The following is a 25,056-nucleotide window of genomic DNA, read 5'->3' on the forward strand; positions in this document are numbered from 1 at the left end:
AACTCCGCATGGCAAGATTTTAAACCTTAGCAGCAAAATGTGCAATCTGACAAAGAGTCCCCCCCAAAAATAAACTCTTAGGATGGTGTGACATCTGGAATCAATGTGGTCATCTCTCAGGCCAGCAGAGAACAGAATGAAGTGACCCAGAAGAGACCCAGCCCAAGGGACTCCCACCCCTCGGATGTGGCTGTGACAGTGTCCTGTCACTGCACATTAAAGATGATCTTGAAAGATGATCTTTCAAGTTGCATGCTGGTAAGGAAAATGTCTCCTTTCTAAGAATATTCTATCTCATCTCTTTGAAGCTTTTCTGGAAGATATATCTTTTTCCTGAAGGGATGAGCCTTGGCACCACGTATGACCTCCTCCTTCTGTGGGTTGGATGCCATCTAGTGATAAAACACGGTAATGCCTCTTCCCACACGACACGCAGCTACAACTTAACAATAGGGGGAAGTGGGAAAGGGGGGGGTGGGTAGAGGGAGGGGAATCTGTGGGATCACACCTGTGGTGCATATTACAGGGGTATTTGCGAAACTTGGTAAATGTAGAATGTAAATGTTTTGGCACAGTAACTGAGATAACGCCGGAAAGGCTATGTTAACCACTGTGATAAAAATGTGTCAAATGGTTTATGAAGTGAGTGTATGATGCCCCATAATCATATCATTGTATACAGTTATGATTTAATAAAAAAAAAAAAAAATTCCCTAGCGGGAAAGTACAGACGCGGTGATAATAACCCAGAGGTACTGCCCTTCTCTCCTACTGCCCGGGTTAGATCTGGGGGTCTACGTGGGGTGTCTAACACATAGTCAAGAAGCTGTGTGTTTCAGATGCCTGGCAGAATCTTCTCCTGCCCTCCCTCCTTCGTTCGTGTCCTCTGCTCCTTAAGGATCTCCAACATCACTGCTCCTACCAATGTCCCATTTAGTAGGGGCCTGAGAGGTGGTGCTGAGAGAGGGCTCTGCCAGCTTCTGAGGCCCCAGGGTGGTGCGGAATTCTGCACCCCAATGGGGTACACACCACCGTCCCCATTCCACACAGCAAGCACCTGGGCCCTGAGCAGCCTGCCTGTGCCTCACGTCTCATAGAGCCTCTGGAGCAAGCAGCTGTGCTCTGCAGTCCCTCTCTCCTACAAAGGCCTCAGAATTACCCATTTCGGGACTCCAATACTGAGCACCCTGTTCTGTAAAAAGGGTAAGCATAAAACAATGTCAGCCAGACACTCACCCAAAAACCCCTGGTCTTTGCTCAAACCAGCACCTTCCGAGATAGCCCAGAGGTGGAAGCAACCCAGGTGTCACCCAACAGATGCGAGGATAAACAAATTGTGATAAAGATGATAGAATAGCATTCTGCCTTCGAAAGAAAGGGAATTCTGATACACGCTACACATCCAAGTGACAGAAGCCAGACACGAAAGAATAAATGCTGTATGATTCCACTTACATGAGGTCCTTACAGGTCAGATTCATAGAGATGGAAAGTGGAATGGTGGGTGCCAGGGCCTGGGGGAGCGAGAACCGGGGGGGAGGGGAGTACAGAGCTCCAGTTTTGCACAATGAGAAAGTTCTGGAGGTGGGTGGTAGAGCTGTCTGTAGAGAGGGACAATGTACTTAATGGCACCAACGTGCCCATTTGGAAATGTTTAAGATGGTGAACTTCATATTGTATGCATTTTACCATAATTTAAGAAAAAAAAAGCCCAGTGCCCCCCTGCACCTCCACACCCTGGGGAGGACTGCAGAGCTGAGCCCCTTGACGGGAGTGTGAGCAGCTGCATAGATGCACACTCGGGTTCCCTGGGGAACAAGAGAGGAGGCTGCGTCAGGGCACCAGATGGCAGGGCTGCGGAGCTGACACCCTGACACAGCAGGAAGCGGGGACCCACGGCTCCATCTACCCCCACCCGCCTCATTCCATCATGGACAGGACCAGGCGGCAGCAGGCACTGACCCTCCTCCCCATCTGCCTGGCCCTGGCCTTCTCCCTCACTGCCCTGGGCAGTAGCCACTGGTGCGAGGGGACCCGGCAGGTGGTGAAGCCGCTGTGCCAGGACCAGCTGGGCGGGCTGCACTGCATCCACTTTAGCCAGGGTGGTGGTGGCCAGAGGGGCAACGAGAGCCGGGCAGTCCAGTACATCTGGGAGGTGGGGGATGACAAGTTCATCCAGCACAGGTTCCACGTGGGGCTCTGGCAGTCCTGTGAGGAGAGCTTCCACGGCACAGGTGAGTGTGGCACGCAGGTGAGTGTGGCCTGCAGGTTCGGGGGTGACAGGTGCAGGGTGGAGCAGGGTCCCTGGTGCCAGGCTGCCTGGGTTTGAATCCCAGACTTCCACTGACTAGGTATCCATGAGCAAGTCCCTTAATCTCTCTGAGCCTCAGTTTTCTCATCTATAAAAGGGGAACAACAGCCATCCCTATTTAGCTTCTAGAGTTATTGTGCAGATTAGATGACTACATTCACACGTTGCAAGTGTGTATTAAACATTAGCTTTTACCATTTTTCATGGTCACCCAATCCGTGGCATTCAAAATCATTTGGGAATCAAAAGTGACCCCTGATTCTAAAATGTATCTCTTTATTTCTCCTGCTCTTGGAATGGTCTTGGAGCAAATCTTTCAAAAATAAAAGTGCTTTCTACCTCCTAAAGAATGGAGGAAGGGGGGAATTAGAACCTTCACTGTCTGGCCGCTGGACTACAAGTCCATCATGCTCAGGGCCAAGATATAGCTCCTTTCTGCTGGGGAAGCAAAACCTCTAAGGGTGGAAAGGGGGGGGACACCTCACCTGTCCCCACTTCTCTCCTGACCACAGGCTTATCATATTAAAAGTCTTCTAGAGATTTTTAACCTTCCTGGAGTTTCTAATTGGCTTTTCTTTTCCCATCCTCATAGTATTTGGCCTAAGTGAAAGGCAATGAGAATAAACCCACGCACCTGCCCCGCCCTCCCCTAAGAGGCCGTGCCCAGGTCAGTGCCTGTGCCCCTTGATTTCTGCGCAGTCAGTGCAGACCCCACAATGGTGCCTGGAGCCAGGGCTACTTTAGGACCTGTCCCAATTCCTCTCTTCCCAGAGAGTACTATCTTCCTGTGTTTATTCCCTGCCTCCATGGACAGATGTGGGAGGCCCATGACTCCGCATCCTGGAGGGTCCCCAACACAGTCTCAGATTTGTAGTCTGGAAACGATAGTCATCTACTCATAGGAAAACTGCTTGGGATGTTGCACTTTCCGAGTCCCCATCTGAGGACCACCTACAGTGCTTCTGTGTCCAGGGTAAACAAACCTGGGTAAAAATACAGGGTAAACATGACGTTCGTGTGCAATCTAAAGCAGTTTAACACAGTAAATTACATACGAACTTTATGGACACCCTGTATTAATATACAAGGTCTGACAATTAAGTTTGCAAACTCATATTAGAAAAAGTGCTGCATCCCTCGTTGCTGGATGTCACCTTTGAAGGACTCCCCCTGGGAAGCTAGGGGAAGCTATGTATGCCAGCATCCAGTCCACCCTTCAAAGCAGTTTTGGAACTCTTTTTCTGGAATGACCATTAGAGCTGTTGTCATATTACTTTGATGTCCTCAATGTCATTAAAATGTCTTCCTTTCGATATTTCCTGTATCTTTGGGTAAAGAAAAAAGTCACTGGGGGCCAGATCAGGTGAGTAGGGAGGGTGTTCCAACACAGTTACTCATTTACTGGCTAAAAACTCCCTCACAGACTGCCATGTGAGCTGGCGCCTTGTGTCATGAGTTTTCTGCCAAGATTTTCAGGGATTTTCAGAACTCTTTATTGATGTTTAATTGATCTACTATGATTCTCACATTCAGCCAATGATTTTTGACACAAATTCAAAGAATTTTTACAATGTTTTCTTCAATTCTGTGCATGGTGACAGGTTCATGAACTTAATTGTTATGTCTCATATATATGCATCGCACCAGTTATCAAGTGTTAGTGTGAATCAGAATCACCCAAGGAGTTTGTAAAAAATCCCAGTGCCAGATCTGGAGGTAGTAATTCAGTAGATCACGGAAGGGGTCTATAAATCTGCATTTTTAAAAACTTTTTAACTGAGGTGATATTTATAGATAGATAAGAGATCAAATCATTTTGAAAGGCTTCTAAGAAAAACCAACAGTCTCCTACCATTTACTGGTCCATAATTTAGTCCCATCCTTCAAGGGAAACCACTTTTAACTTAATTGTTTGTCCTGGTGTTTATTTTCTTATTTCCAAAAAATATGCTGACATAGCTATGTCTTCATTTCAGACACATTATCTATTGACTTTTTGTTATAATAACTAGAACTCTCTCATACCATAACATCCCGAGACCCTATTCCATCTTTCTTATAAAGTTATATCGCTATTTTATTTAAATCAATAAACCAATACTTTATTCCAACTCTATCAATATTGTTCATTATAGCATCAAGGAGGGTGCTATAATTAGAGTTATTCTTTTGTAAAGCTTTTAGCCTTTCCCGGAGTTTCTCACTGACTTTTCTTTTCCTATCCTCATAGCATTAGTATTTTTATTCTGTTCAAGCCTCTATTCTAGTTGGTGGCATCTGTATCTCTTAATAAGTTCCCCCCAGTGATTACAACACACGCTAAAGTCAGAGAAGTATGCCCCAGAGTACAGCAAAGCCCTCTGGATAGATGGCATTGAGCACAGCATGGAGTGAATTCACTAGCAGCCGTTTCTGTGTCAGACTCAGAGCCAAGTGAGTGGGAGAAACAAAGGCGAGTGAGCCATAGTGCTGAGAGCTAAGGCTCTCGGGTGGGGTGGGGGAGACCTAAGATAAAAATAACCAAGGAAAAATAACAGCTATAACAAGGACTTATCTATGATCAGGAGATGGAAGGAAAGGGGAGCTTTTTACAGCTCTGGGCATGGGGAAGTCCTCACAGAGGAGGGGCCCACCGTGTCAAGCCCACAGACTATGATTTTAATAGATGGAGATCGGGGATGAGGATGCTCCAGGCAGACAGAACTGAGTGAACCAAGATCCGAGGACATACAGCCCAGGTGTTTGCATCAGAACATGAGGCAGGGGACAGGAGGAATCCCAGGTACAGAAGAACTTAACTCATGGGTTTTCGGTGTCACCTAAGACACATTCTTCCCTGTAACATAAGGTCATCATCACTCCAAGCACAAGGAACTGAGTGCAACAACATTGCCTAGAAAGAAAAAGCACCATTGGAGAAAATTGGTAGGTTAGTATTTACAGTGTCAGGGGGAGCAGGGGGCATCGTAGAACCTGAACTTGAGGCCAAGAGTAAGAAAATGAGATCGATGGAAGCTGCCTCTCAATAATCATGGAGCTGGGATGAAAAAGTCTGCACAGGATGAACTTCAACAAAGGGTGGAACGAGACATTTGGAGAGGACAGGAGGCAGCTGTAAACTGGCCACCTGCATGAGGCTCTTACATGGCCCCATCAACACTAGATGGATAGTAGACACAAATGCCCCAATATTTCTGATAAGAAATGGTTATCCAGCTCGTGGGGGTTGAAGATGGTGTGGTGTTCTCAGCCTGAAAACAGATAAGAGACTGTGTAAGGTTCTTTCAGGCTCCTGCCTCTAAAGCTGTGGTCCCCAGACCCCTGTAGGAACCAGGTCACACCACAGGAGGTGAGCAGGGGGCAACCAAGTGGAGCTTCATCTGTATTTACAGCCATTCCCCATTGTTCCATCACCACCTCAGCTCCACCTCCTACCATATCAGCAGTGGCATTAAATGCTCATAGGAGCACAAACTCTACTGTAAACTGCACTGTGAGGCCTCTAGGTTGTGTGCTTCCTATGAGAATCTAACGTGCCCACCTCTTCCAGTCCATGGAAAAATTGTCTCCCGTGAAAATGGTCCCTGGTGCCAAAACATTTGGGACCATTCCTCCAGAGGAAGTCCCCTTGGTACTTTTGCCAAACCATGCATGTATCCTACACACACACACACACACACACACCCCTGGCCTTTTCCTGGATCACACCACCAAATACTGAAAGGCTTTTTCCTATATTGTCAGGAACACACGCTGAATTCTCAGGAAGGCTGATGATTCACAGACAACACCAAGTAGAAACAAAGGATGTATTTCTTGATTTCTGTCTTAGTCCATTTTCTGTTGCCTATAACAGAATACCCGAAACTGATTATTCATAAAGGAAAGGAATTCATTACTTACAGTTATGGAGGCTGGGAACACTAAGGTTGAGGGGGCTTATCTGATGACAGTGGCAGGACTCTCCAAAGAATCTCCGGCTGGCACAGGGCATCAGAGAGCAAGGGGGCTGAGTGCACCAACCTCACATCTCTCTTCCTTCTCTAAAAAGTCACCAGCCCCTCTCCCATGATAACCCATGGATTCATTAGTCTATGAATGGACGAATCCATTCATGAGGGCTCTGCCTTAAACAACCTCTTAGAAGCCCCCCACTCAGTACCACCACATTGGGCGTTAAATGTCACCATGAGTGTTGAGGAGACATTCAAACCACAACAATCCCTTTTCTGACTTAGATATAACTATGTTCTTAATGTCAGGACAGAAAGAGCCTTACAGGTGCCTCAATGGATGTTCTAAAAGATTTCTTCACAGGTACGCCTTCTGAGATCCTCTTTGTACAAATAAACAAAAGAGTTTCGATAGTCAAACAAATTTGGAAAATACTGTATATTATGTTACATTTTCTTCTTGGAAATTGACAGTGCACGTTGGCATAGCAAAATCTCTGCGAAGTCCCACCAAAAGAACCTGTTTAATGTACTTGTCCTAGTGTTTACCAAAATGTATTGACCATCAAAGAAATTTTTTATGTATGATAAGAATGAATAGTCTGTGAGACAATTGTTCAGTGTAGAGCACTTTAGAAAAGGCTGACCTAGAAAAAGAGTCATTTTACAGACGGTAAAACTGAGTTGTGGAGGTATAAGTGCCCCATCAATGATTTTATGGCTAAATAATGATGGGCCTGTGCATGGAACTCAAATTGCTTTCATCTCAGCCCTGACTTTTCCTGTTACCCCACAATGTGTAAAACTTAACTGAAGGGTAACAAGTCTTGTAACTGTCAGGGAAGAATTTTGTGCCCATCAATCTAAAACACCTCTGTTCACATTTTATATATTTATTGTTTTTACATAATAAGGTCATCCTGGTAAGCTAGGGTTTGTAAACATTGTCATTACTTTTTTGTGTGAGACAGAGTCTCACCCTGTCACCCTAGGTAGAGTTCCACGGCACTATAGCTCATAGTGACCTCAAACTCTTGGCCTCAAGTGATCCTCCTGACTCCGGAGTAGCTGGAACCATAGGCACCTAGCACAACGTCTGGCTATTTTTAGAGATAGGGTCTTGCTCTTGCTCAGGCTGGTCTCAAACTCCTGAGCTCAAGCAATCCAACCACCTCAGCCTCTCAGAGTGCTGGGATTATAGGCATAAGTCACCGCACCTGGCCTGTCATCACTTTATTAAGAAGCAAGAAAGAAGGATATCTTTCCCTGAATACCTTTTCCCCCTGGAAGGAGTGCTATCACCTCCATGTATGGTAGGATGCACCTAAAAAAAAGTTTAGAATTAAATTTTTACTCTACAATAAAATAAATACATACCAAACGTATTAGAGGGCAAAACACAAACTATACATCAGGAGTTAGAAACTCAGACTCCTATTGGATGCTTGGAAGATGGCTGAGGATGCCGATGACCATGCTACTTCAAGCCTCCGCTAGAGGGCGCTGCCTCTTGCTCAGCTCAGCTTTGAGGTCATGTGCACTTGTGAGCCCAACAATACTATCAGATCCTCTGATTTTTCGGGGGAAGTAAAATATTTGGATTTCTTTGTAAAATTCCTCGATTTGAACATACCACATGAACCAAAGAAACCATGTTCTGCCACAGAGTGTAGCTTGGGTCCCCAGTTGAAGACTGCACCACACAGATGTCTGCTATTTCGTCTAATTTGTCACAAGTGCCTGGGAGATTTGGGCCATATGAAACAAAAAAGGCTAGAACTGGAGGTAAGAGGGAAGAAGCTCAAACAGTGCTTTGGAGAGAGGGCTAGGAGGGGAGGGGAGCTAACAGAGCTGGCAATGAGAACCCCAGTCTGGGAAAGCAGCTTCTGGGTGTCCGACCACCCTCGCTCTGCTGCCCTGTGAGGCCTCCCTGGGTGCTCTCCTTCCTTCTAAATCAGCTCCATCTCCCTAAACTTGACCCTCTGGGAAAGCCCATACCTGGAGTGTTATTTTAGGACATCCTCTGCAGAAGCCACCTCTGAGAATCCTGTCCTTTCTTCCTTGGGGTGCCCTGAAAGGGAGACAATACTGAAAATGAAGATTTGAAATGCAAATTCCTGGTGGAGGCAGACTCAGAGCAAATATTCTTTTCCTTAGGTGAATCCTTTTATCGGCAAAATGTGTTGGTGTTTAATTCTATGCTATTCTGCTGAACTCACATAGTTCAAAGATAGAGGGACCTCCATACCCCATAATGGGTTGGGGGTTATGAGCAGACAGAGGATGGCAGAGTGCAGCACTGATAACTTGGGTCCCCACATCCCAGGGCTGGCTCTCTGTGCCGCTTGGCCACCCAAGCACGGTCAGGCTATGTAACACCCGCCTCTCTGGCTTCATGGGACTTATAAAGATTTTTTCTTTTAATCCTGCTGGCTTTATTCAAAAGGAACACCGTTCCCAAGGATTCATATTAATCAAAGAGGTCACTACGGTCTGACTCTTTAGGCCTGATCTAAACTCACCCTTCTAAGCTATTGTGAATGCTCTTAATCTCCTTGGCCCGCCTTCCCTTTCTCTTTGCCCAGCCCCGCCCTGTGCTGGCCCCATCTTTACTCCCGTTGGAAATGGCAGCTCTCTTCAGAAGACAAGCTGGACCAGCAGTTCTCAACCTGTGAGTCGCGACCCACAGGAACTGTATTAAAGGGTCACGGCATTAGGAAGGTTGAGAACCACTGAGCTAGATGCTCACTCCTCCATGTAGCAAAAGATCTGAGTCTTGGGTTTTTAATTCCTGACTCTACCTTTTTGAGCCAGGCCTCCAAATCTGTAAAATAATGGTTCTTGTATGTTATCAATAATTGAACTCACAAATAGGTGTGAGGCAGTTTACAAAATAACATTCACAACTTAGTCATGGGAGAACTTTTATAATACCCATTTTGCAGATGAAGAAAATGAAGCTCAGAGAGGTCACAAAACTTTCTATGATGACTGTGGCAGAAGCAGACGAGGCCAGGCTTTGTGGGTTTCAGTGCCACGTGGGGCAGTGGGGCTCACATGCTGCTTTCATGCTCACCTGACTCGCAGAGGTGTGTTTAGGATCAGATGAGATGATGTGGAAAAGCTGCTGCGTCAGCCCCCAAGTGCCAAGTTTTGAGATTTCCTCTGTGCTTTGGGGACCTCCCTGGTAGAATTGAGCCAACTCAATTGAATTTGTGCTGCAGTGACTGTGATGTTGCTGCTGCTGCTGCCAACATCAGAAAATCAACCAGGAAAAATGTCCAATTGCATTAAGCCAAAGCTGACAATTAAAATCCTGCAGAGGCCACTGGGGCTGTGCCTGAGTATGCAGGTGCCTGGTTCTATCATCCTTGGCCCTAGGTTGTATAAAATATGCTCCTTCCAGCTGTTTAGGGTCAACACTTGAATCTCTGCTTACATGTTCCAGTCAGAAAGTATTCAAGGGAAGAAATGCAAGCAAAGGGTTCGATCATAAACCCAAAGTTTTTCTTCTTCCATAGCTCAGTGTGGAAGGGAACTTGCAGTTTTATGGGGAAGAGTTTGGCAAATATTAAAGTTAATGATCATTTGACATGTACGGCCAAAATCACGTGCCTGCTCATGCAAATGATCTTCCCATATGATATGGACTGAGTGTATGCCCCTTCAAATCACCCTAATGCCAATGGGATGGTATTTGGAGGTAATTAGGTCAGGAGGATGGAGCCCTTATGAATGAGATTAGTGCCTTTACAAGGATAGGGAGCCAGCAAGTTCTCTTTCTGCCCCTTGAGGATACAAGAGTCTGTCTACAATCTAAAAGAGGGTCCTCACCAGAACCTGGCCCTGCTGGCACCCTGATCTCAGACTTCCAGCCTCCAGAACTGAAAGGAATTCATTTCTGTTGTTGTAAGCCATCCAGGCTATGGCAATTTGTTACAGCAACCAGCTCTGACGAAGACATCATGTGATCCTGATAAGGGAGAAGGTGGATGCTGGATTATGCAAAGGAAGCAATAAGATGAGGTCTATGTTGGAAGGTCAGGTCAACGGAGAGAGGACATATATGCTAAGGTGGAAATGTAGACATGATGCTAGAAGAAATAGGGAGCCACTGGCTGAATGCAGTGGCATATACCCGTAATCCTAGCAGTCTGGGAGGCCAAGGCAGGAGGATCCCTCCAGCTCAGGAATTTGAGACCAGACTGAGCAAAGAGAGACCCCATGTCTACTAAAAATAAAAAAATTAGGTGGGCATCATAGTGGGTGTCTATACTCCCAGCTACTCAGGGAACTGAACCCAGGAGTTTGATGTTGCTGTGAGCTATGATGCCACAACACTCTAGCCTGGGGCAACAGAGTGAGACTGTGACTCAAAAACAGAGAGAGAGGAAGCCATTGTGAGTTCTTAAGTAGGAAACTTACTTGAGATTTTCTCTCATATAAAAGAAAAGAAGTTTTTTGATATATGAAGATGCTCCCCAAACTTCCTCCTATTCCTGGAAACTTCTACCAAAGGTAACTGCCATTATTCTTGCCCTTGGGGTATTCATTGTCTAGAAATAAATACTGATTCATGCTAACCACATGCAAAGAGCCCCCAGTAGAACTCATTTTATTGCGGTAAGATTTAAGTGCATATTAACTCTGATAGAAACTTTCCTGTATATAATTTCATTTACTCCTCAAAGCAAGGCTAATGCAGGGACTATTGAACCTGTTGTAGCAGTAAGAAGGTCATTGCTTTGAAGAGCCAATGGACTTTCGCACCTTGCTCTGGTTTTAGCTCCTACCAGACCAGCCTGGAAGGAGCTCCCTGTATCTCAGGCATCCCCTGGCACCTCCTTGCTGTTGCCTGGATTGTATTAAGTCAGTGATGTAGCAGGACAGCACTGGGCCCAGCCCCTACAGACCTGAGCCCCTGACACTGAACCTGCCTCCACCACCCACAACTCTCAACTGTGCAGGAAGGGGCCCCAGGACTTCCCAGGCTCCTCCCACTCAACTGTGGAGGAGTCTACTGGGGGCTGACATGTTGAGAGAGAGAGAACAGGACACTCAGCTATGACGGGACCCTAGGGGGTGACTTGCCACGATCTCAGCTTCCATCTGTCACCCCCAAACCAGAATTTAGTTTTATCTGCACACCATGGACTCAGTGTTTTTGAGGGAACTATCTAAGGCGCTGGCTCAAGCTTTTCCACCCAACGTGTGCAGTATGACAGACGACACTCACACGCAAAGCACCTGTCCCTGGAGCCCACAGATGAGTCTGGAGGCGGCTTCTGCCCAATACCCAGTGCACACACAGTGCTTCCTCCTTTTCTTTCAAGAAAGCATGATGGGATACAAGAGCCTGGGTGACCCATACACTGAATAACAGGTAGCATTCTGAATTTGCTCTTGTTCATTTTTATAAATCACTGCAAACTTTGACACTTGCCCTTTAAGCAGAACCTAGTTATCTGAGACTCGTGTTACATTGGATGCTGTTTCAGAAGCTGAGAATCCCTGGTCTAAGACTCGTAGTACCAGCCAAGAGGGGCCAGGTTATGCTATAGTAACAACCCCCCAAAATTCAAGTGGTTTAAACCACTACCTTTATTTCCAGCTCATTCTATATTACCTTCCTCTTTGCCAAGGGGGCTCTCCACGTTGCAGCCATTCAGCAATCCAGGCAGGGAGGCTCCCTGTTGACTCGCCCTTCTGTGATGACAGAGCAAGGGGTTGACAACTGGGTGAACAATGGGTTGACTCTTTTTAAAGCTTCTGGCTGGAAGTAACCCACCTCCCTTCCACTTCCCATTCACTAGCTAGGAAAGTTACGTGGCCGAGCCTGAGTTCAATAGGGCAGATGGTATCATGTTCCCATGGAGAGGGGCACCACGTATCTTTGAGCAGTAAAACACTCTGCTGTGCTCCCCATTCCTCATTCAGCATGAACCAGGAAACAGCTAAGAGAGCAGAAGCACCATTTTCCCCCAGTTGTAAAATTTAACCCTATTACGGATGCATTCTCTTTTATCTTTTAGATGAAAAGTGTAGGAGTTTCTGGACTATAATCCCAGCTGAAGAACAAGGTAAATACCTTACTCATGCCCATCCCACCAGCATTTAATTTACAAATAAATTTGTAAAATTTATTTGTAAATTAAATACAAATTTAGACAATTTGTATTGTTTTTATTAGGAGTGAGGGAAAAGATGTGAGAGTTATTGATTTTTCAATGAAGTCAAGTCCAAAAGCTAGAACCACCGACTCTCTTTGTCTACCCTATAGCCAGTGGAGTGCTGGCAAATGTTTAACAACTAGCTTTCCAGGGAAGAGGTGAAGTCCAGAATGGCAGCAGTTGCCACTTTCCGTGGTGTAAACATTCCCGCCACTGCCTGGGGCACATTTTCTCCTCTCTAACACTCATAGCATTGGTCATTACTTTCTCAGTATCTGCACTCTCCCAGCCAGAACATGGGTTTTTAAAGGCCTGGATCACATCTATTTCATTCATTGCTGTGTCCGTGGTGCCTAACTTGCCTTACATCTTAAATAGTAGCAATTATCAGTTTCCCTTTCTGTCTTCTCCACATCCACTGTGGTTCCTTGAAGCCACAGACAGGATCCCACTCAGAGGGCAAACGCGTGGTTTGTTCTGAAACAAATGAGGTTTTGATACCTCCAGACAGGGCTCTCCAACTCTCAGACTACTCCCTGCCATGTTTAAGTTAGTGCATGTCCTTCTTCAAAAAGGCAAAGATAACATCTTCCAGTGGAATCAAAACAAAGTGTTAGGTTTTTAGCTGAAGTGTAGAGACCCCTACCGTTGCTCATGGTATGAGGATTTTGCTTAATTTTTTCCCTCCCAACTATGGGTAATCTCTACATATGCCTCTGTCTCTTTCAAGGCCGAGGAGACCCCTTTCATCACCCACTCTCCAAAATTCAGCGGGAGCATCTCTTTTGTTTTAGAGGTGAACCAAATGAAAGGATTGAGCATCTAGGACTTCTGAAGTCTCAATGCCCATTTTTTCCATCATCCCTTTCTTTTGCAGGTGTTTTGTGGCTGTCCATTGGGGCTGAGGTGCTGGCCATCCTTCTGATGCTGATAAGTGCCATCCTTCTAGGATCCAGAGTGAGTTGTACCAGCTCTGGATTTGACTGGCTGAAGGTGGATGCCTCAGTAGCCATCCTCATGGTGCTGGCAGGTACTTCCCATCGACCTCCTTAGAACAGGCTGCCACAGAGGGGATGTGGAGCTTCAGGCTGAGTATGCCCATTGATAAAGAATGGTCAATCTCCAGTTGAGCAAGACAGCTGGCCTGCTGCATAAGTCACTGAATTATTCCCATCAGATGAAAACAATGTTTTCTTTGGGTGGCTGATGAAAAGTGGGAGGGCACAGGTGGAGAGTCAAATTTATCACAGCCAGGCAAAGGGTGAACAGGCTCTGCGGACTGAAATCTTCTCGTGTGCACATGGTTAGACATGAGTCTGCGGAGGAATCCCGCCCAGGTGCAGCCGTCAACTTAAGGATTGATAGTGTGACCCTGGGCAAGTGACTTAACTCTAATATGGAACATTATAAAGCCTCCCCAAAAAACTTTGGCAATGACTAAATAAAAGTGCACCTTGTATGTAACAAGTAATAAACGGTAGCTTTTAAAAAATGATCATCTAAGTTTGATATGTATTCTATAAAAATAAAGAACTCCTCTTTTTGTTTGTTTTACCTCTGTGTTCTCCAAGCAACTTTTAAAGTAACTTAATTTGTTCTCCCACGTGGGCTTTTCCACCAAAAAACCCCAGATAAATGACCTCCTTCTGATCTCCAGCAAGATGCACAGAGCTCTGTTGATGACACATCAGTCAGTCCAATTCATAGATCACATCTTTGCTTGATAAGTGTAATGCCTCATTCTCAAGTCTTGTCATCAGCAAATGGGATGATAAAATTCAGATTCTGGATCTTCCCAGCAAAGAAGTAGGCTATGAATTCCTGGAGACTCTAACAGGTCCTCCTGGATTGTGAGAGGGCCTAGACGCCTCCTCAGTTTCTACTATGGGATGAGGGGTCAGGTGGAATGTTTAAGGATGTGTAACTGCAGACACATCATGTGGACTTCCGCGGTGCTAGAGAACGCCTCCCAGGCAATCCAGGCAAGGCAGGGAAGTTCTGCCCCTGTGTCACTTCCTTAACTGTGGCTCACAAAGCTTTCCTTGTGCAGGGCTCCTAGGCATGGTGGCCCACATGATGTATACGACCATTTTTCAAATCACTGTGAACCTCGGACCAGACGACTGGAAACCTCAGACTTGGGACTATGGCTGGTCCTACTGGTAAGTTGCTGGATCATGGCATTTAAGTCTTGATGAACTGGGAGAGATGCACTTAAGTTTTGTAGGACATCTGCCCTGGGTCCTACGGGGATGTCTGCTCATCTTGTGACTTTGGGTTAGTTTTGGAAACTGTAGCCCAGTTTCCTCATAGGTAAAGTGATGGTTCCTGCCTCCGATGTTTTTATAGGGATTTAAAGAGATCCTTTATACAATCCTTGGCACATAGTAAAGTCCTCAAGAAATGGAGACATTGTTATCATTACATTCTTAAAGACAGCATGTGGGAAGTGTCCTGATCTGTAACCCCTATTAGGTACTTCAATGGGGGGGAGACCCAGCCCCTGTTTTTAATGCAAAGATAAGGTCATGACAGCAAGTTCTGTCTCTAACGGACAGACTTGGCCATGACATATGAGACCGCAGGGGTTGCCTTTGAGGTGCACCTCTGAAGCATGCGGTATCTTAAAAATAGATGTGCGTTTCTCACGCTGACATTTTCACCTTAGGCCATCTTGTAGAACAACCTCTTGTGTTACCTTCCTCTTTATAAAACACAGAATTCTTTCTGGGCTCACCCTCGTCCCGGCCTTCTAGGACCTGCTGAGCATGTCTGTGTCACTGTGATCTGTGTGCTTCGTCACTTGTTAGATTGCCAACTCCTCTTGCCTTTGTCCTCCCAGTCTGAAGACGTCCATGTGCACAAATGTCTCTCTGTGGCTCAGACGAACAGTAAGTGGGTCTCAAGGGTTTGTATTGAGCTCCTGTTGCTGAGGAGCAAATGCTGAAGGAGGCTGAAGAATTTCAGCAGCATTTTGGGTTTTTCTCTATTACTTTAAATTACTCAACTTTAATAAAGAAATAGATGCAAATAGGTTTTTAAGATCAATTAATACTAACCATCTAGCCATTGCCTCTCTCCCTGTGCTGGCCTTTGACCAAAGCCCTGGACCTTCCCACTCTTCTGGACTGCTGGCCGGCATGTCACCATGGGGGTTCCCTGGCCACTCCCTCATGCTGGAAGGCTGTTTTCCTACATCCCACCACATGACCTTACTTCGTCTACATCCACTTTTTGTGGGAGAACTTCCTCCAGTAGCTTCCTAAGAAACGATTCCATGAGAGATAACTGGATTCTCACATAGGTAGAAATGTATTTATTCAACACTCTGCCTGTGATTGATAGCTTGGTGGAGGGCAGGATTCTCTCTTGAAAGTCATTTTCCCTTAAAATTTTGAAGATGCCACTTCAATTTCTTCTAGCATTTATTGCTTCTGTCAAGAGTCCGACACCATTCTGATTCATGTGACTTTTTAGGTGGCCTGTTGTTTTCTTGTCTATTGCCAAAGTTCTGAAATGTCACGGTGATGTCCCTGGCCAGGGATCTCCCTTCCTTCATAGTCAGCCTTCAGCCACATGCCTGATGTGCCTTTAAATCTGAATAATCACATCTGAGGATTCTGGAAATTTTTGTTGTGTTATTTTTTTTGTTTGTTTTTTTCTTAAGACAGAGTCTCGAGCTGTTGCCCTGGGCAGAGTGCCGTCATTACTCACAGCAACCTCTAACTCGGGCTCAAGCCATCCTTTTGCCTGAGTTTTTCTGTTTGTAGTAGAAATAGGGGTCTCGCTTTTTTGCTCGGGCTGGTCTCAAACTCATGAGCTCAGGCAATCCACTCACTTCACCCTTCTACTCTTTTCTGGACTGCTTGCCAGCTACAGCTGTCACCAGGGGGGTTCCCGGGCCACTCCCTAGCAGGCGTTAGCCACTGAGTCCAGCTTCTTATGTTATTTATTTTCTCCCTTTTGTTTTCCATTCTCTAGAAAACTCATAGCAGTTAGACATTAGGTCTCCTGGGTTCATACTCTCAATGACTATTTCTTCCCCTATATTTCCTATCTCTTTCTCTTTTTGTTATATTTTTTGGAAAATTTCTTCTACTTGTCTTCTGACCTTTCTATCAAATTTTTATTTTCGATCTTATTTTAATTTCCAAGAGCTTTTTCTTGTTTCCCAGTTGTTTCTTTTTCATAGTATCCTGATCTTGCTTTATTGATACGGCAGCTTCTCGTAGCCCTCTGAGGATGCTAATCCAAGGGGGGGGTTTTTGTTGCTGTTTCCTCCTGTTTCTTATGTTGTCTCTTTCCTTTAGAATATTTTTTCTTCTGGTTTTTTCTTGGGCCTTTACCCCAGAGGTTGGTGTCTTTAACTGTCAAATTGCATTTAAGGATAATTGGAAGCTCTGAGGCAAAGTTGGAATTTCTCTACTGGTGAGTTATATACATATAGATATGAGATCAGGTGTGATGTCATCTGAGAATAAAAGCCACACCCAAATGTCAGGTTGCAATTCTTTTTCTGCAACCACTGAGCATCTAGAGAAGGGAATCATCCAATATCCACAGAAAGCAGATAACCTCGTGTGCCTGCCTGGTAGTGGAGTGAGCTCCTATGACTGAGGATAGTAGGGAACTTGTGTCTGGATGGTAGAGAGGTGAAGTGGGATGCCTGGCTGACAGTGGGTGAGCGTGGATGTTCCTGATGGTTCCTGACGTTACAGATGGAAAGGAGACTGGACAGCTGCCCACTCCGTAAACAAATGTTTCTGTTATCCCCTGTTTTCAGACCAGCCCCTTCCCCAGCCTTCCGCTGTGTCTGCCGTCTCTGAACCTGGAGCCTTTCCTCCTGCTCACCTTCTCCGGAGCATAGGCCTTGCTGTCCTGGGAGAAGGGAAGGTGGGGTGGTGTAATAAGCAGGAGGCCTGGGGGTTGACCATCCACGTATGCCTGTTAGCGGCCTCCCAGGGGAACTTTCACCAAATTCTTGGTGATTATCAGGAAAAGAATTTCCTGCACTGGAGGAAGTGGTTTTTGATCTTTTGAAGTCTTATTAATTGAGGGAAGGAATATTCAAGGCTGAGGGTTTGGCTTTTATTAAGAATATGGGTATAATTCCTAGAATTGGGTTCCCTCCCATTTTCACCCTTTATGTTTTTGTCTGCAAGCCCCCAAGCCAGTCTCAGCCCTGTCTCCCAGTCCCCTACCCTATCAAAGACTTTTAGCCAATCTCCTGATTCCTTGTGCTTTTTTTTAATTTTATTTTTTATTAAGTCTTTTGTACATAGATCATAAATACATTTATGCCCATTTCAGTGTGTTGATTATTTGTACAAATTGGAGTGCTTACATCATACTAATCAGCATAGCTTTCATCTCATTTACCCAAATATAGCATTAGGACATTTGTTGATAGAACCAACTTATACTTGCCATGTGCAAATTAAAAAGCTTCTGCACTGCCAAGAACAGCCCTCTAAGTAAAGCAAATAGACATCCCTCAGAATGGGAGAGGATTTTTGCAAGTTATGCTACCAACAAAGGTCTAATAACCAGAATCCACAGAGAACTCAAACTTACAACTAAGCAAAAAACAAGTGATCCCATTTCATTGTGGGCAAGAGACATGAACAGAAGCTTCTCTGAAGAAGACAGGCGCATGGTCATCATCTTTAAGCATCAGAGAAATGCAAACCAAAACCACTTTGAGATACCATCTAACTCCGGTAAGAGTAGCCCACATCACAAAATCCCAAAACAACAGATGTTGGTGTGGATGTGGAGAAAAGGGAACACTTCACTGCTGGTGGGAATTCGCAAGCTAGTACGTTCCTTGTGGAAGGAAGTTTGGAGAACACTCAGAGATTTAAATGTAGACCTGCCATTTGATCCTGCAATTCCCCTACTAGGTGTACACCCAAAGGTCCTTGTGCTTTTATTTGCGGCTCCAAGCTTTGCGCCTGTCAAAGGTTCAGTGGAGCAGATACAGTAGACATCTGTCTTACCTTGTCGGGGCCCCTCTGCAGCCCCTTCACTCCTGTATAAATTAGTTATCTCTCTCCCAACCAGTCCCATCCTCTTGCGCCTTCTGTCCAATTCTCTTCACCCTGGGTGCCCACGCTAGCACGCAGTCCCTCTGTTCTCACTTCAGTGGGTCGTGGGGAGATGTGATGAGCCCTGGATGTCAGCCTTCCATTTAATCCCCTCACCTTTTTTGCATGTTGTGAAGCCCTTTATCAGATTTGGGGGTTGCAGCAGCAAATCTGCCTGATGTCATCAGAAAACACCTAGAAACATTCCCTTCCTCTTATCCGACATTGTACCCCACAGCACAGAACACAGCATCCCCTACAGACAAGGAGAATTTTTCCCCAAAAAATGATACTTTTCTCACAGTGATCAGAGTTCACCTTCCAGTCTTGTGCTTGCCCATTTGAACTGTGATAATCACCTACTTAAAGAAAACATTCCACAGGCTCAGCCCAGAGCCTAGAGTGATGTCCCTGGTTAACAGACACAGAGTCAGGAGGCAGCAGTCTGGCAAGTCACCCAGCTGCCGTTGGTGTCACCTGCCTTGGACCCAAATCCAGGACGTCACACTTTCAAAGTGGCAGCTGCAAACAAGTTACTTGAGGGTAATTATAGTGTCCCCAACAGGGGGTTACTGTGAGGTTAAATTAGATAATCTGGAAGCACCTGACATGCAATAATGAGAATCAAGATCATTACCCCCCTCCCCAGGCGTCTGCACGCTATCCCACCTTTTCTCCTCTAAGTTCACTCCTGGTCCACCCAGCTTTCTCTCTGTCCTGTAGTAATGCAAACACATGACACCATTTGGCCTAAAGTAGATGCTAATTCCCATGCTCCCCACACAGTGCTGGGTTCTGTGGAGGATGGAAACTTCAGATCGCCATCTCAAAGTGCAGGAGATGTCCAGTCTGGAGGGGATATAAGAGTAACAGTGTCCAAGGCCAGTGTTCTGGCTTCTGGCCAAGGACAACAACAACAAGTAATACCTCCACGCAGTGAATATGACTCTAAGTCCCTCTCCCGCATAAGCTCGGTGAATTCCTCACGACAGCCGGGTGCCCCAGGCAGCAGTGTTGATGTCATTATACTGTCTTACAGATGAGGACACTGATACAGAGAGAGAAAGGTGACACTGTTAATAAGAGGTGGGACCATGGTGCACAATGACTCCAGAATCCATGCTGGTCACCACCAGGCCAAATAACACAGTGGCTGGTCTCTGGGGGTTGTTATTCAAAAAGCAGGTCCAGATGAGGTAGAACCAAGAACTGGCTCTTCACCAGACTGACCTCCAGCAGATAGCCCTGGAGTCGCAGCCGTGGGCCCTTTCCTAACCACGCCTCTGTTGACAGCCTCGCCTGGGGTTCTTTTGCCCTCTGCATGGCTGTGTCGGTTGCGACCATGAGCAGATACACGGCCGCCCGCCTGGAGTTCACGGAGGAGCGGAGGAAGCAGAAGGACGGTCAGTGCGCCCAGCACACCTGCCCAGAACCCAAGGCTTCGGAGATCGTTTGGGAAATAGGAGCTGCTCCCAGGCCTGCTGGACATGCCCTTGTGAACATTTCTGGGCATCTGCCACCAGGTGCCCCAAGCAAAGTGTCCATGTGCTAGTCATCCACCGGGGACCAGATCTGCATGGGCAGACAAGCCAGGCACTTGTACCCACAACAAACACCTCTAGGGTGGGCTTCAGAAGACAGATCCGGGTAACCGCTTCACTAAACACCTTTGGCTTCAGCCTCTGATTCCTATTAAAATGCCAGTATCTTTAAGTGAGATAACTCTTATAGACGATATCAACCATTGACACTCTAGTATAAACGAACTTCTTAAGCTTTCTTGACAGTGAGTTTAACAAGAATACCAAAGAAAGAGGGAGCATGCAAGTACTAAGGGGAAGAGAAGCTAAAGTAGGGGGAAAGCAAGTATTTAATTACAATAGATGCAAAATGTGCTGCCCACACAGGTTTTCTATCAGAATAGCCCAGAAATTATTTTTCCCTAATTAACATGCAATAAAGTATGTGTTGCTATCCCGTACATCCTTTGTATTTTAATTAAGAAAACAGAAATTTCAAAATAAGTTTTTGTTATTTTTAAAATATTTTTTCTGTGATTTTAAAATATTTTCTCTCTGAAATTTTGTGGTTTCTACTTATAGTAAAAGCAGCGTGGAAGGGTAATCAAATGATAAGAAGAAATGAATACACAGTCAAATGGAATGACATCTTATCACAATGAAGTGGAACAAATGTTTGAATTGTCCTGGTCGAATTAAATTGTCAGGCACTTTTGCTTCTAAAAATAAACCTTACCAAACATACAAGTCTTGTTTGAGGCAGCAGTGTACTGGGGGGTTCCTAATGTGTTCAGTTGTGATATATTGATTTCTCTTGTCTTTCAAGCTAACATGTCATTTAGGCCCCAGGTTGTCAGACACATAATTTGGGTTTTTGAAAAAAGAAATGGATTGCCAAATTCTAACACTCTTAAATATGTCCTAGCTCAGTTTCATTTTTAAAACATTGTATTCATGTGTTTAGAATGCATGTCAGTTCTGGGGAAAAAAACCAATGTTTCCAATAAAAAACAATCTGTGCTGTATTATAATACTTAATATTGCCATAAAACAAAGGGGAAAAATCCAGCTAACCTCTTCATGTTTGGGGCTCAAGTCAAGCACCTAAGAAACGTTGGTCCTGTGAAATTTTGTGTTTTGTTGCACAAAGCATATTTGAAGAAATATAAAAATAGATTTTGAAAAGAGAGAAAATGGAATAGCCCAACCCAGAGAATGTGTGGTAGAATACCCTGGGCCATTTACTCACCTAGAGCAGAAAGGTTTGCACCCACCAGCCTCTGCCCTTTATATTGTGTGGTTTGTCACTCCGTGTATTTCTGTAGTAGACCCTCTGTGACTGTCACAACATTAAGTAAAGTCTGTGCCGAGAGAGAAGGAAATACAAGGGAAAGAAACATTGACTTAATTCTCTCTTGGAGAAAACTGATCTCTGGAGACTGCGGCTGAAGTTGCCAAGGAAGAAATGAAGGTTTTGGGCCATGTGCCAGCAGCTGGCATCATCAGATGGTACAGCCGGCATTGCCAGGACCCAGTTAGACACTGGGGCAGCCCAGAAAAGTCCTCATGAATGAAGGTCACTCACTGAGGGTCAAGTCCAAAGCAATTCTCTCCTGCAGCCTCTGAGCTCCCAGGGTATTTTGCTTACTCTTACATGTATGAAATGCCAATTTTATTGAAGGGTAACACATACAGAGAAAAGTATACAAACCATCAGTGTCCAGTTTTGTACATTTTTAGAAAGTGAACACACCCATGTAACCACACTGCACATCGAGAAGCAGAACCAAGATATCTCTTCTTCGTCCATCTTTGCTATAAACCAGTTGGCTCTTAATTCTTTAGTATAATGAAATAGTCTTTTTTTACATCCTCCCCCCTCGTATGGATTATAAATTTTTCTCACACATACAGATGTATACAAATGTGTGTGTGTGTACATACATACTACATCAAATAGAGCTTTGGCAGCTTTTTTAAAGCATTCTGTAGGAAGTACTACAGCTCAGAATTAAGGATTCAGACAACCTGCACGTAAATCCTGGCTCCTCACTTTGACCTTGGGCAAGTCACTTAATCTCTCTTTGCCTCAGTTTTCCCACCTGTAAGGTAAGAACACTACTCCCACCTGTTTTAAGAGCTATGAGGACTAAGTGCCTTTGTGTACATGAAGATCTTAGGACCAGGCCTGGCACTTAGCATGATGGAAAGATTAACCGCTAGTCTGTGCCAGGCGCAAACACAGCATTAGGTCTCACAGGTGACAAAGAGACACAGTGGAGTCAGAGCTCTCCCACTGAGTTTCAGAAACAGTAGTGGAAAGTGCGGTGACCGTGTCTGAAAGAAAGTCAGGGTCAAGTGAGGGCAAAACCTGGCCATCTCTAGTCTGAAACCCATCAGTCCTTGGTTAACCAGCCACCTTTATCAGGTGTTGATGATGTTCCAGACACCATGCTATTTCTCCAGGAAGGAAGCAGAATTTCTTCCTTTTCTGGTATTAGTAAAATGCCTGTTGGGGTCCATTGTTGAAGAATCGGTCCATGTCCTCTATCCACTTATTACAGCGCTAGACAAGGCAGTCTCCAGGGTGCTGATTGTTCTGAACAAACCGTCACCAGATCTGCTCCTCTCTGATCTTCCCCCGGCAGGCTCAGGGAGCTTAGGGGCCGGGGTTCCAAGTCCCCCTTAGGAAGTGGTGAAGAAGGATGGGCGCTGACTCAGGTGGTCAGTCAAGAATGAACAAGGTGTTCAGAAGTGAAGACCTAAAGCAGCAGCAGTCTGACCCCAGGCAGCCAATGATTTTCCCGAAATTGGTAATTCAGCCCTGCACTCATCCAATTAGCCCTAAAGCAGTGATTTTCTTTTTTTTTTTTTTTTATTGTTGGGGATTCATTGAGGGAGCAGTGATTTTCAACTAGTGTGCCGAGGCACTTTGGTGGGCCGTGAGAGAATCTCGTGTGCTGCTAACATTTTTAAAGATCATTAATTAAATTCTTTGCAAAAGAAGTTCAAAGCACAGTAAGCGTAGTCTTGTCTTTACTCTTTTTTATTGGATCAACATAATTTAAGTGTGCTATAGAAGTTTCACTATAGGTTCAAGTGTGCTGTGCAATTAAAAAGGTTGGAAAACACTGGGCTAGAGTCTGTTTCATTGATGGTTTTCATGCTATAGAGAGCTTAGCTGCATTTCTGATGAACCCTTTTGGAATCAGTTTGGTTGTCTGGACTGAGACGGACTTCTTGAGCTCCAGAAAAAGATGGTTTGGCATACTTGATGAGACTGGAATTATGTTTTCTCATGTCTGTTTCTGACTAAACACCTATGAAGAACACGTGTCTATAGCACTGTGTGGGAGTCTCGGAAGACACGCCTGCCCTCACAGGCCAACAACGGGAACAGTTCAAGGCTGTCTGGCAGGGAGGATGGAGGAGATTGGAAAATAGCCAAGTTACCTAAGGTTAAAGGACACGTCAATCACTCAGACGGCTGACCAGCAACCTTATTCACTCTTGGTAAGCCAACTGCATTGCATTAGAAAGACGGGATCTAGAGGTGGAGTATGAACGTACCCAGTTCTGATATGAAACAGTAGACTTGACCACACAAGAGAAAAACTCAGTTAAACTCAAGTGGAGAGGAGGGAGCTGGGAGAGAGGAGGAGGGAAGGGGAAGCGTGTGCTCTCACCTAACGGGCACAACAGCACTGTATATGGCACACCTCCTGGAGGCGCACAACCACAACTCGGACTCTAACAAACTCAAACAATGTAACTTCATCACCTTACCCTTGCATTACGCTGAAATAACAAAAAATAAATAAAGATCGGGTTTGAAGAACTAGGGTGTTTTAAGTTGTCCCGCGAATCAGAAAAATGACATCTTTTATATGGTGAAAATGTGAGCATTTGGGAGGCCAAAGAAATTACAAGTTGTTTTTTTTTTTTTATTTTGCCCCTTCCATCCTGTGATTCTCCAAATTTTTTTTTATTTTTATTTTATTTTATTTTATTTTTATTTTTAAATCATAGCTGTGTACATTAGTGCAATCAAGGGGTACAATGTGCTAGTTTCATATACAATCTGAAATATTCTCATCAAACTGTTCAACGTGGCCTTCATGGCATTTTCTTAGTTATTGTGTGTAGACATTTGTATTCTGCCTTTACTAAGTTTCGCCTGTACCCATTCTAAGATGCACCGTAGGTGTGGCCCCACCCATTACCCTCCCTCCACCCTAACCTCCCCCCTCCCTTCCCCTTCCTTGGCCCTTTCCCCATAGTCTTGTGCTATAGTTGGTTTACAGCCTTCATGTGAAAGCTATAATTTAGCTTCATAGTAGGGCTGAGTACATTGGATACTTTTTCTTCCATTCCTGAGATACTTTGCTAAGAAGAATATGTTTCAGCTCCATCCATGTAAACATGAAAGAGGTAAAGTCTCCATCTTTCTTTAAGGCTGCATAATATTCCATGGTGTAAATGTACCACAGTTTGCTAGTCCATCGACCCACGAATGGACTTGGGCTTCTTCCATGACTTAGCAATTATGAATTGGGCTGCAATAAACATTCTGGTACAGATGTCTTTGTTATATTGTGATTTTTGGTCTTTTGGATATATACCTAGTAAAAAAATTATAGGATCGAATGGCAGGTCAATTTTTAGTTCTCTAAGTATTCTCCAAACATCCTTCCAAAAGGGATGTATTAGTGTGCATTCCCACCAACAATGTAGAAGTGTGCCCTTTTCTCCACATCCACGCCAACATCTCTGGTTTTGGGATTTTGTTATGTGGGCGACTCTTACTGGGGTTAGGTGATAATCTCAAAGTAGTTTTAATTTGCATTTCTCTGAGGATTAAGGATATGAGCTTTTTTTCATGTGTTTGTAGATCGTCGTCTGTCTTCTTTAAAGAAGTTTCTCTTCCCTTGCCTACCCTGAGATGGGATCACTTGTTCTTTTCTTGTTAATACATTTGAGTTCTCTGTGGATTCTGGTTATTAAACCTTTATCGGA

General features: G+C 44.9%; 1 protein-coding gene across 1 annotated transcript; it reads left to right on the forward strand.

The window, feature by feature from the left end:
* The first annotated feature begins 1,930 nt into the window (after window positions 1–1,930).
* GSG1L2 (GSG1 like 2) lies at window positions 1,931–20,072 on the forward strand. The gene is made up of 5 exons (XM_053568427.1): window positions 1,931–2,234; window positions 12,297–12,344; window positions 13,312–13,464; window positions 14,485–14,596; window positions 19,814–20,072. Exons 1-5 carry the CDS (start codon window positions 1,931–1,933, stop codon window positions 20,070–20,072), a joined length of 876 nt encoding a protein of 291 aa, XP_053424402.1.
* Window positions 20,073–25,056: the final 4,984 nt, after the last annotated feature.

The sequence above is a fragment of the Nycticebus coucang genome, chromosome 18 (assembly GCF_027406575.1).
Source record: "Nycticebus coucang isolate mNycCou1 chromosome 18, mNycCou1.pri, whole genome shotgun sequence".
Lineage (NCBI taxonomy): Eukaryota > Metazoa > Chordata > Mammalia > Primates > Lorisidae > Nycticebus > Nycticebus coucang.